A 13,819-nucleotide genomic window follows, 5' to 3' on the forward strand; every position below is an offset into this window, starting at 1 on the left:
GATACCCCTGCTATATCCATAGCGACTAGGGGTCCTCCTTTATGAGCGAGGAGATGCGCAAGTGCCTGTTTGACAAAGGCATAGTCATGAGCAGGACCATGGTCTATAACCCCCAGGGGAACGGGCAGGTTGAGAGAGGAAATGCCACTGTTTGGAGGGCAGTTCTCTTAGCCCTTAAATCAAAAGGACTACCCACCTCCTGGTGGCAAGACACTCTCCCCTACATTCTCCATGCCACTTGGTCCCTTCCCTGTATGGCCGCGAATGCAACACCACATAAAAGGCTCTTTTCCTCCCCTGGAAATTACCATCATGGCTGATGAACCCTGGGCTCGCACTGCTCCAAAGGCACATCTGGTTGAGAAGGTCCACCTTCTCCACACCAACCCCCAATATGCCTACTTGGATGGTTGACAGAACACCATCTACATCCAGGACCTGGTATATGCAGGAGACCCCTTGACCGACCGGTCAATCCCCTCCCCCAGTAACCCTGACCAACAGGCCCCATTATTGGCGCCTGATTTCGCACCCCAAACTTCAACCGACCTGCCACAGCAGAGCCTGCGACGGTTGCAGTGACAGGTGAGACCACTGGACAGGACGAATCTATAAGGGACTTTGGAACTGCAACAAACACTAAACCACAACACCCCGCCAGACCTTATTTAAAAAGGAGGGTTGAATGTGGTGCTACAACTATGTGTAAACATGTATGTATGTGCTGTATGGGCTGGCCTGCCCCCTGAACCTGTGACTCCTCCCTCCCAGATATCCCCATAAAAATGGTTATACCCAAGCCCTTCCTCTGTTCCTTGGAACTGGGCCAGCAACATGCAAGCTGTGCTGATGCTTTAAGGTGATTAAAGCCTATTAATCACAACTCTCTGTCTGATTGTGGTTGGTTGGCTGTACAAGCGGTATTTAAAATTATGAGGGGGATAGACAGAGTAATTGTAGGTAGGCACTGAGGGTAGGTTTGATACAAACCAGAGGACATGGGTTAAGGGTGAAAGGAGAAATGTTTAGCGAGAACATGAGAGGGAATTTCTTCTCACAGAGAGTGGTGGGAGTGTGGAACAAGGTGCCAGCTGAAGTGGTGAATGAAGGCACATTTAAGAAGAATTTGGACAGGTACATGGATGGGAGAGGCATGGAGGGCCACGGATTAGGTGGAGGATAGTGGGACTAGGGAAAAAAAAATGGTTTGGCACAGACTAGAAAGGCCAGAGGGGCCAGTTTCTGTGCTGTAATGTCCTATGGTTCTCTGGTAAAAATAAAGGGCAAAAGTTTTGTATTTAAATCCATGCAGCATAAGGAATAAAGTAGTTTTGTGGCCGAGTTTGCAGATGTTACAAAGGTAGGTGGAGGAGCAAATAGTGTGGAGAAAACACGGAGTCTAATGAAGGACTTCAACAGATTTGGAGAATGGGCAGAGAAGTGAAAATTAAATATAATGCTGGAAAGTGTACGGTCATGCACTTTGGTACCTACCAATTGGCTGGTATGATGTTGTGATCATTATGAAGTTGTGGCTAAAGGACAGATGTCATTGGGAGCTGAATGTCCAAGGATACACAGTGTATCAAAAGGACAGACAGGAAAGCAGAGGCGGCGGTGAGGCTCTGTTGGTAAGGAACAACATTAAATCATTAGAAAAAGGTGATATAGGATGAAAAGATATAGAATCATTGTGGGTTGAGTTAAGAAATGGCAAGGTTACTGTTGGCTGTTATATACAGACCTCTGGCCAATAATCAGGATGTGGAGAACAAATTGCAACAGCAAATAGAAAAAAGCATGACAGAGAGCATGGGAGATTTTAACACACAAGTAGATGGGTAAAACTAGATTGGGTCTGGATCTCAAGAGATAGATTTGGTAGGTAGACTACTAGATGGCTTTTGAGAGCAACAAGAGGATTGGCTGTGCTGGATTGGGTGTTGTGCAATGCATCCGAGGTGATTAGAGAGCTTAGAGTAAAGGAACAATATGACTGAGTTCAATTTGAGATGTCATGAGGAGAAACAAAAGTCAGGTGTGTCGGTATTTTAGCAGTGTAAAGGGAATTAAAGACGAAGTATGAAAGTAGGCTAGTCGGTCGTCGTCATGGGTATCCCTCATGCTCACAGATGATGGCCTTCATTCCATTGATCCACAGAGCGGACATCTGTGCATGTATTTGTTTAATGTGTACTTAATGTTCCATTCCAAGAAGCTCACGATACTTCACAAATTAACCAATTAGTTCCAATGACCACAACGACTGGAACTAATGGATTTGTTGCAGCCTTCCGCCTTCACATCCATTGGGCTCAAAGTAACTTCATCCGCCCGTTCCACGGTTGAGGACTTGGTTAGATTGTTCTTTGTCAGGGTCCTTACCCTTGACCTTACCACCATGGGTGGCCCTACCAGGAGCATAGCTCCAGATGGCATCACTCTCGGGTGATCTCAGGTCCACACAAGCTTCTCCACCACAACAAGGTGACAATCCACGGAGAAGCTAGTAAATAATATGGAAGAGGATACAAAAAGCTTCTTAAAGTATGTAAAGAATAAAACAGAGGTGATAGTAGATATGGGACAACTAGAAAATGACGCTGGAGAAATAATAATGGGAGACAAGGAGAGGGCAGAGGAACTAGATGAGTATTTTGCCTCAGTCTTCACTGAGCAGTGAACCTGATGTCATAAGGTATCAGGGAAGGGAAGTGAGTGCAGTTACTATTTCAAGGGAGAAGGAGCTCAGAAAGGTGAGTAAGGGGAAAGGAGTGCATAATTAAAGAGAAACTTCAGTGCTAATCCTGGTATCAAATGAACTGAATGCTGGCTTTCTGGTTAGGCAATATTCAAAGTGCAGGAAACAATCATACATTCAGAAATTACACAGGACTCGTAAAGTAACCTGCACTGAATTAAACCGGTGCAACCCACGGCCCTCAGGAACATTTGTTCAGTCCCAGCCAAATAGACACAAATGCAGGATCAACCAACAAGTGGGACACAATTGGAGACACTCAAGCAAACAGCAGATGCCAGAATCTGGAGCAACACACAATCTGTCTGAGGATCTCAAGTTTCAAGGTTCCATTTGCAGTGGTTCTCAACCTTTTTCTTTCCACTCACATCCCACTTTAAGTAATCCCTACGCCATCGGTGCTCTGTGATTAGTAAGGGATTGCTTAAGATGGGATATGAGTGAGAAGGGAAGGCTGAGTATCATTGCTCTAGACCCAACTGTAACTGAAATATTTTGCTTGACAAAAATTGTCATTGGCCCATTCTTTTGGAGTTATGAAACCGTGCACATAATGAGTCAATTAGGTACAATAAAAACAGGGGTTTTCAAATTTTTTTCTTTCCACCCACATACCACCTTAAGCAATCCCTTATTAATCACAGAACACCTATGGCATAGGGAATAATTAAAATGGGATGTGAGTGGAAAGAAAAAGGTTGAGAACCACTGAATCAACTCAATGAAGCAAAACTTTCATGCATTTTATTGAGATGGAAGAAATTGGGGAAGATGAACAATGTCAATATTCTGGTCAACTGATGAGAGGGAAATGATTTTACAGGGACCTGGGGGTGTGGGCATCTTCTTGACACAGTATGTGCTGGGTATGTGGAATGAACTGCCAAAGGGTCAGGAGTGAGCACAATTGCCATGTTTGAGTGACATTTAGACAGGTACATGGAAAGCAATGGATGGAAATCTGTGAACTGAATGAAGGTGCTTGGGAGTAGTTTGATCAGCATGGACAAGATGGGCCGAAAGGTCTATTTCCTTGCTCTAGAACTCTGTGACTTTATCGTGTTTGGAAGAGATCATCATCCAAGATTCACAATTATTTCTGCTTTTTTTACAGGATGGGTTGGGAGAGTTGTTACATCTCGTCGCCATCCCCATAAACAGTTGGCCTTGTGGTTAGCTCAGCCTGAAGAAAACTGAGGTCCTCCATCAGCCAGCTCCCCACCATGACTACCAGCCCTCCCCCCCCCCACATCTCCATCAAGCACACAGAACTCAAAACGGTCAACCAGTTTACCTACCTTGCTGCACCATTTCATCTGATGCAAGGATCGACAACGAGATAGATAACAGACTCGCCAAGGCAAATAGCGCCTTTGGAAGACTACACAAGAGTCTGGAAAAACAACCATCTGAAGAAACACACAAAGATCAGTGTGTACAGAGCCGTTGTCATACCCACGCTCCTGTTCGGCTCTGAATCATGGGTCCTTTACCGGCATCACCTACGGCTCCTAGAACGCTTCCATCAGCACTGTCTCTGCTCCATCCTCAACATTCATTGGAGTGACTTCATCACTAACGTCGAAGTACTCGAGCTGGCAGAGTCCGCAAACATCGAATCCATGCTGGTGAAGACCCAACTGCACTGGGTGGGTCACGTCTCCAGAATGGAGGACCATCGCCTTCCCAAGATCGTGTTACATGGCGAGCTCTCCACTGGCCACCGAGACAGAGGTGCACCAAAGAAGAGGTACAAGGACTGCTTAAAGAAATCTCTTGGTGCCTGCCACATTGACCACCGCCAGTGGGCTGATATCGCCTCCAACCGTGCATCTTGGCGCCTCACAGTTCGGCAGGCAGCAACCTCCTTTGAAGAAGACTGCAGAGCCCACCTCACTGACAAAAGACAAAGGAGGAAAAACCCAACACCCAACCCCAACCAACCAATTTTCCCTTGCAACCGCTGCAACCGTGCCTGCCTGTCCCGCATCGGACTTGTCAGTCACCAACGAGCCTGCAGCAGACGTGGACATACCCTTCCATAAATCTTTGTCCGTGAAGCCAAGCCAAAGAAAGAAGAAAGAAAAGAAAAGAATTACACCACCAGTGATCGAGACCAGGTTTGAAGCCCACACCATCTCTAAGGAGTACGTGTCTGTGTGGGTTTCTTCTGGGGGCTCTGGCTTCCTCCATCTGTTTGAAATGTAATTGGGCGGCATGGGCCCGTGGGCCGAAAGGACCTGTTACCGTGCTGTATGTCTAAATTTAAATTTAAACTCTAGTGAACTGAGGACAATATCTAACCCCCTTACACTGTGACTTCATCCAAGTTTCCCACCATTGTCTGAAGTCATCCCACGTGAACAAAAAAACTTCCATCGAGACAACTTCAGGCAGAAAATGCTGAAGGAACCCAGTGAGTCAGGTAGCATCTGTGGCAAGAGAGAAGCCAGTCAATGTTTCAGGCCAATGGGCCCTCTGTTTCAGATTTCTGGTTTTATTTACTTTTCAAGGCAGATCCAGCCCTGATCGTACCAGGAAAACTGAATGGAATTCAGGAAGGACCACAAGATTTGACACAGATGTTCCCTTGCTTTGTTCTATCATGGAGGTTATGTTTATCCTAAATTGCCTCCAGATCATGCCAGTCATGGACACAAGGATGTGTAAGTGAAAATTAAAGTGCGATTTTGAGCAGAGCAATAGACCATAACAACGCAACGTGAAAACAATAAGGAGTTTTCTCCACTTCACTCCCCGGGGCAACTATTTGGCCTCAACAGTTTGTCATAGGACTGTAGAGAGATGAAGTGGGAGGAACTTGGGTTTTCAGGGCCTCACAATTAACAGTCACTTAAAAACAGTCTCCACAGAAAAGCTGTGAACACATATCCATCTTTTATTCCAGAAAATATATTCTTGTATATCATACATGCAATATTGGTATAAGATTCTCTTACAAAACAGAGTTCCAAAGCCTTTTTGTGTGCAAGGACAATTTTGGCCCAGGATTATCCCAAAGTAGGCAATCTAAATATTAAAGATTTAAAAGTTCTTCAATATTAAAAGATAGCATAACTAATGCAAAAGTGTTCCTTTAAGGACATAACATATTCAAGATGTCTGTATAGGTGAGTCAAAGTATATGGAGGCTTAAGTGCATCTCAGAAGAATCTGTGTGCCGACTTATGTGCCACGATGTTGGATGAAATACCATCCATGGCACAGCTGAAATGAAGACCAATGAAGTAGCTCCCTTTGTTCCCAATGGGACATTTGTTTTCTCTCAACCAACTCCCATGAAAACAATTACCTAGTCATTATCAGTCTGTGGGATCTTGCTGTCCCCACTTCAGCTGACCCGTTTCCATCATTCCAACAGCAGAGCTTTTAAACATTCCTCATTGGCCCCAAAGCATCCTGGGATCACATAGCAGCATAAATATCAGTCATACATGGTGTGAAAAATTAATGTTGGAAGCAGAAAATCAATTTTATATTTTCTGTTTAAGCAAGTCATTTTAAGAGCTTTCAATTATAAACTTTGGTCAGAAGAATGTAATTTAGAACCTGTTCATCTGACACTAAATACTGTTAATTCACCATTTATCTGAGAGAAGTACTTGAGCCAATCGACAGCCCTTGTGGAAGGTGCAACAAAAGAATAAACTCAGGCCATGCCAGATTGAAATACTGGAACTTAATACAAAGGACAATACTTCCATATTTTACCTACAAAGGCAGGTTAAAAAAATTTAAATATTCCTGAAGAGCTCTATAATCTGAGAGTTTTTGTTGAATGTAATCCTTCAGGATTATCATGAGAACAGATAGTCTGGTTGAAATGTCAAAGAGGAAGGAGATATATTTCCCATGAATGATCTGGCAAAGGTGGTGAGTAGCAGCAAAATGTCATTCGCAGAGTTTACTGAGTTCATTGAGGAGGTGGGTGGCCAACCCTGGGTTAGGAGAAGGGATTGGAGTGCTAGAATTACACTCAGGGCAGAGGCTAAGAGAGAATCAATGAAGATTTTGAAGGGTTTTTAATCTGGGAAAGTCAAAGTCATTGTCACTGACTGCTGAGCCCAAGGATACAGATTTAAGAGAAGCTGAAGGGTCAGGCAGTATCCGTGGAGGGAAATGGGCAGTCAACATTTATATGTCTCAATAAAAAGTTCTGACCCGTATCGCTGACTGCCCGTTTCTCTCCACGGATGCTGCCAGCTTCTCTTTGTTCACTTAAGGTTTTAACAGCAGCAGTTTTGATTCACAACCTATGTGGCAAATAAGCAGTTTATTCCAATGGCCAAGAAGGTACTGTCTAACATGATGTTGAGAACAGATTGAAGAATAACTTTTAAAAAGGAACATGACAACATGTTGTAACTCCCCGAAAATTCTGGACAGGTTTGTAATCATGAATTGATCAGCCCTGAGGAAATGTCCAAAGGCAGCACAAATAAAACAAAGGCCGAATTTGTCACACCAAGAGGTGACATGGTTGGTTCACTTCTTCACACCTATACTGCCCATCTGTTCCTCAATATTATATTGATTTGTATCTCTTAACACACCTGCTTAACAAAAGTTGCATCAGTGCACGTCTCAGAATATAGACCATTACACGATGTTGTGCCAACCTACATAAACCTACTCAGTGTTATGCACCTTCCCTACCTCACAACCATAACTCTATTTTTCTTGCATTCATGTGCCTGAATCTTTTAAAGGTTCCAATTGTACCACCCTCCACCACCACCCCTGGGAGTGCACTCCAGGTACCCATTCCCCTTTGTGTAAAAAACATACCCCTGACACCTCCGCTAAACTTTCCTCCCCTCATATTAAACAGATGTTGTTAATCCCGGCAACACCCTTGTAAATCTTTTCTGAACCCTATCCAAAGCTTCCACACCCTTCCTGTAATGAGGCGACAAGAACTGAACACGGTATTTTAAGTGTGCTCTCAGAACTTTTATAGGGCTGTGATGCTACCTCACAGCTCTTGAACTCAATTCCCCAATTAATGAAGGCCAGCATACTGTAAACCTTCTTAACTATCCTATCAGCCTTTGCGGCAACCTCGAGAGCCTTATGGATTTGGGCCCAAAGGAACCTCTATTCTTCTACACTGTTAAGAAACCTAGTCTTGAATGATTCTGGAGAATCATTCAAGAATTTAGTTCTGGTGAATCTGAGTTGCATTGCCTCCAAGGTTAATAGTTCTTCTGTTTAATCTGGGCAAGATTAAACAGAGTATTCCTGATGTAACGTGACTAGGCTCTGCATGCCTGAAATATTAATCTCTCGCCTTTGTAATCAGACTATTGCTGAAGGATAACTTCTTGATGATAGAAGGTTAATTTTTGTGGTTTGTCCAGATCAGTGTACAGTAAAACTCCAATAATCCACCATCTGTTTGATCAATTATTCCAATAGTTCAGCACCTGGTTTCCACATTCCCTTAATCAAGCCAGCACCTCAGTTCCATTGTCCCTTTAAAACTCTGGGATGTTGTGTCCCATTATCTCTATAAATTCACCTGTCCCATGGTCCTTAAAGATTGTGGAATTGAGGGCAATGAGAAATGAGGAGTTGGGGTCGACAGAGATCAGCTGAATGGCAGGGCAGGCTTGATGGGCTAAGAGGCCTACTTCAGCTTTCTTATGTCCTTGAGCTCACCGAGGCCCCAGTTCCTGCACTCCCTTTAAACTCACCAGATTTTTGGGAAACATTATTATTCTATTAGGTAACATCATTTTTAAAAAAGTTAATTTAAAGTCATTATCCACCGATACCAGTCAACCTCAATGTGACCACCCAACCTCCCCTTCCACCCCACAACACCAGACATTTCTTTCCCTTTCACCCTTATCTGTTATTCACAGCGATCAGTCTCTCCGAGGCAACGTGGCCCACTCTTTCCTCCCCATCTACCCTACCACCCCCTTAGGGGTGAACTTTATCCCTACAGCTCCCAATCACCTCCAACCAGGGCCACAAACAGACCTTCCAGGTGAGGCAGAACTTTACATGTACACCGTCGAACATGATCTACTGCATTCGGTGGGCCTGATGAGGCCGCCTCTACACCAGTGAGACCAACCCCAGATTGGGTGACCTATTTCATCGCATGCTGTCTGTGGTCCCAAGATGCAATGCTTGGTTGCTAACCATTGGTTGCAGATATTTCTGTCCTCAGCCTCAATCCTTGCCAGGATGAATAAACCTGAAGAAGAGTACATCATGTTCCTCCTGGACAGCCTTAAACCCAATGACATGAACACAGATTTTTTTCAATTTCCTGCCCAACCTGGTTTCACTGTTTCTGTCACTTTAACAACTACTCTCTAACCTGCCTCCTCCCGGTGATCCCTCCCTCTACCCGCCTCTCCATCTCTCCCACCAATATCACCTTTTAACTTCTCCCTAGTTTCTTCCCCATTGTTCTTTGCCCCGGACCTGATATCACCCCCTTGCTATTTTAGTCTTAGAAAGGGGTCTCACCCAGAAATATTGATTTATCATTTCTATCCATGGATGCTGCCTGACCTGCTGAGTTTCTCCAGCTTCTCTTCTCTTTCTTCACTCAAGAATCCAATGTGGTTAGCACAGCAGTTGGCACAACATTCTTACTGCATCGGTGACCCGAGTTTGAATCTAGCACTGTCATTTCTCCCGTGTCTGGTGCTCCAGTTTTCTCCCACCCTCCAAAAATGTCTGAGGTTTGTTGGTTAATTGGTGTACTTGAGTGGGTCTGATCCCATACTAAATTAACTTAAAAAGTGAACATTGAAATCTGCAATTCTTGTGTTTCTGAATTAATAGTGTGTTTGGAGTATTAACTGAGACAAACCTTTTAGAGCAATGGTTCTCAACCTTTTTCTTTCCACTTCAAATAATCCCTATGCCATCAGTGCTCTGTGTTTAGTAAGGGATTGCTTAAGGTGGTTTGTGGGTGGAAAGAAAAAGTTTGAAAACCACTGTTTTAATCGCACCTAATTGACTCTTCATGTGCACGGTTTCGTAACTCCAAAGGGAAATGGGCCAATGACAATTTTTCTCAAGCAAAATATTTCAATAACAATTGGGTCTAAAACAGTGGTTCTCAACCTTCCCTTCCCACTCACATCCCACCTTAAGCAATCCCTTACTAATCACAGAGCACTGATGGCATAGGGATTACTTAAAGTGGGATGTGAGTGGGAAGAAAAAGGTTGGGAACCACTGTCCTAAAGTCTGGAAAATCTCTTGGTGTGGCATAACCAAATTCTTGAATACTGCACCTTGGATGAAACTCTCAAGGGTTGAATTGTTGACCCTAAATCCCAATAGGGCAGAGCCAGTTCCCTACAATTACGATCATTTTTTGCAGTGAGCAAAGAAGTGTGCAAATATTTTGAGCCGCTGAACGGAATAAACGCTAGTAATTAATTGGAATGTTTTTGAAAATTACACCCTCCAAAGGAATTGTAATAGACTTCATATAATGGCCAGCAAGTCTGTAGATTTCTAGTACATAGGGAATAGGTAGGGAGTTAAGCAACTTTTTATTCTTTAATACCTTCCATTGTACAGATTAAGAAAGAGATGATGTAAGATATTTTAAAATGCCTCTGTTTAATAAAAAATATATCTAGCAGGAAATCAGATAAGTTAATAAACCATTTACCACCTTTGCAATGTTTGTATCATAGAGAAAAGCTTTGTCTAAAATTGTACCAGTTTTCAACTCTACTGAATAAATATTGTGTTCACTACCAGGAAGGACTGAGGACATCCATTTTATTTTCTTGTAGTAAAGTAGTTAAATTGAAAGAAATAAATTATAAGCACAAAGAGAATTATATACATAATACTGTACATGAAGCCCCTTTTAACCCAACGTGGAGTCACTTGGTTTCAGGATTGAATTTTTAATTGGATCCTCATTCCACTTGAATTTATGTTAGTGGCAGCCACATGATCTTACCACCATGTTTCTGTATTTCTTTAGTATGACATTTGAACTGTCATCAAAGTACAGGACAGAAATTGCATTTAGCTTGGTTGGCGCACAGCAAGGTTTGGGGACGTTGTCGGGGAACATCAAGTGAACCTGCAAATAAAAACAAAATCCTTGAATCAATGTACACACTTAGAGCCAAACAGAAATGCAGCGCATAAACAGGCCTCTTCAGCCAACAAAGCCCACGTCTGTCACCAACTCTCCCGACTTCACCAACCCAACGTCAATCCCTTTTACTAGACTCCCCACTCTTTCCCGATTCTACCGCTCACCTACGCACCAGGGACAGCTTACCAGGGCGATTAACTGACCCACCCACACACCTTTGAGATGGAGAGAGGGAGAGAGAAAAAAAAAACTGGAGGCAGCGGAGCTGGAGAGAATATGCAAACTCCACACACGTCAGGATGAAACTCCCGTCTCTCACGTGGTGAGGCAGTGACTTCACTAGCTGCCCCACAGTGTGGGCCCCAAGCAACCATGTTTACAACAGCAGTATCCAGAGAAATGCAAATATTATTGGATGCTCAATGGGCATTCGAGACCATGGGGTGGAGGCACAATCTAAGAAACCACTGTCAAAATTTACAGTCCATTTAGCAGGATGAGCCATTCAACATGTAATTAAGACCTGGGCAATTTCTATCTCTCTGACATCCCAAGATTGATGTTTGTATCCAAGAAACGACACCTGATTTCCTGTTGTGCCTCCATTTGTCCTTCAATAGTTGTCAGCGACAAATCAATATTTGAGTCATATAGTATCACATAATCACAGTCAACTGTTGGTCCCCAAAACTGAAGACAAGAGGACCCTTTCCATCTGTTCACAGTCTCAGAGAAAAGATCCATGTATGGACAAGACAAGAATTCTTTTAGACATTTGAATATAATCTTTTTTTTTACTTTTAGACATACAGCACGTTGACAGGCCAATTTGGCCCTTGAGCCCATGCCTTCAAATTTATACTCAATTAACCTACAACCCCCGGTACATTTCAAAGAGTGGGAGGAAACCGGGGCCCCTGGGGGAGACCCATGCAGACACGGGGAGAACCGACCAACTCCTTACAGACAGCGTGGGATTTGAACCCAGGTCCCAATCGCTGGCGCTGGAACCACTATGCCAACCATGCTGCCACGTTTTTCTTGTCAAATTATCAAAAGGAGCAATTTCAGTCCTGCTCTCAAACCAAGACGGGGGGATGGATGAATTGAATATATGTTGATTTTCCTTGTGTCAATGTCGCTTAAATAATGAGATGATCACAGCTGTTTCACTACATTCTACTGCAGTCCCTTAACTACAATTTAATCCATTCATTACCACAGTTTCAACCAACTGACTGTGTTGCTTTTTCTACACCATAATCACTCTCAAGAATGATTTGTTTCACAATGTACACAAGGTCAAGATTAGTTCAATCCCAATTTTAATTTCCCAGAAATAGTAATAATTCAACCAAAGAAGATGTAGATAAGTTAATTCAAGGTACCTGGGCTACAAATTCATCACAGATGGTGACACAAAGCATGTGACATCAACCATCGAACACTACAGCACAGAAACAGGCCCTTTGGCGGATCCAGTCTGTGCTGAACTATTAATCTGCCTTGCCCCATTGACCCATCCATGTAGCTTAAATGTCAAAATCAAGCCCACATTCAACCACCCACCTGTTTTACAGAGTGCCTAGCTTTAAGTCTCTTTACTGGAATAGTGCTCAACTGCCAGCATTGTGTGCAATGGGTGTCCAATCCAATGCCATGGCTTTGCCTCACCTATTAGGACAGATCCCATGGTTTCTGACAACATGTCTGCAGCAGAAGCATACATTTATCCACCAGTAAATGGATCCCGTAACATGGCACTGGTAGATCTACAAAACCCTAGTCTGGAATCAAAACTGAATCACTTACCAGTGTTTGGACAATTGCGTGGTTTGTTGCATTCATGTGAGCGTTGAGTGGAAATGAACACTCTCCATCACAGTAGAACGCAGCATATCCTTCTGGTGCTATAATCCAGTCCTGGAACACAGTCCAGGAAAGTTGCATTATTTTTATTTCAAAATGCTGGAAACATTCCTTTTTGTGCTATAATTGCTCTTTTTACTTGACCGAATAAGATAGATTTGAAAGTCAAAGTGCATTTTTGGAGCAATGTTCAATGTTCAGCATAATTTGGTCTCAGTACAGAGTTTTTAGATTTTGGGGTAATCTGGGCTGTCAGGTGTAGGTGTAGCACCAGTGACTCAGTGGTGCTGTTCTCACTTCTTGAGTTTGTGGGGTCAAGTTCTACCCCAGTGACCCTGAGCACTGTAACACTGAGGCAGAGGTGTACTTACTGAGGTCATCAGGAATAGCGAGGGAGGAGTCTGGTGCATCATTCATCTCTCCGATTTAGTTCAGTCACTCAACATAACAAGATGAAAGACAATTGTCAGATAAGGTACCATCTTCCCTTTGGGGTAAAATCCCAAAATCAAGCCGACCCAATATATTGGCTGGGTGACGATTGGTCAATTCTGTGAGGTCGGTCATAGTGGAAAGGGAAACCCAGTCCAGGCCAGGAACAGACCCTTTAGCTATCATGATGGCAACAAGACAGGATACCAATTTAATAAATCCCATCTACCTGCATGCATTCTACACCCCATCATTCTCTACCTATTCATGTGTCCATCAAAATTCCTCTTAACAATTCCCATTTTACTTGCCACCTCCAGATCCCTAGGCACCTGTTGTTCCAGGCACCTATCACTCTCTATATAAAAACTTTGCGCCCATACATCTTCCAAAATTTCTGCCTTTCATCTCAAGCAAATGGAATGTCTCCCTCTCACCTCAAGGCAATAGAATTTCCATTGTGAGAAAAAGACTCTCCACCTTGTCAATCCCTCCCATAGTTTCTGACGATACAGAGAGAAGTACCCAAGACCTGTCTACTTATAGTGAATACTCTCCAAACCAGGTTACCTCCTGATGAACCTCTTCTGAATTGTCTCCAAAGCCCCCATATCCTTCCTTTGGTGTGCAGATCAGAATGG

General features: G+C 43.4%; 1 protein-coding gene across 2 annotated transcripts in view; it reads right to left on the reverse strand.

Moving 5' to 3' along the window:
- Positions 1 to 5,640: 5,640 nt before the first annotated feature.
- Positions 5,641 to 13,819, reverse strand: part of bmp5 (bone morphogenetic protein 5) — a 172,081-nt gene continuing 163,902 nt past the window's right edge. For both annotated transcript variants that reach the window (XM_069885969.1, XM_069885968.1), the window contains 2 exons: positions 12,690 to 12,800; positions 5,641 to 10,859 (listed from right to left, as the gene is read on the reverse strand). In XM_069885969.1, coding sequence (XP_069742070.1) covers positions 10,710 to 10,859; positions 12,690 to 12,800 — 261 coding nt within the window. In that variant the 3' untranslated portion in view covers positions 5,641 to 10,709. The remainder of the gene's footprint in view (positions 10,860 to 12,689; positions 12,801 to 13,819) is intronic.

Source organism: Narcine bancroftii, chromosome 6 (assembly GCF_036971445.1).
Source record: "Narcine bancroftii isolate sNarBan1 chromosome 6, sNarBan1.hap1, whole genome shotgun sequence".
Lineage (NCBI taxonomy): Eukaryota > Metazoa > Chordata > Chondrichthyes > Torpediniformes > Narcinidae > Narcine > Narcine bancroftii.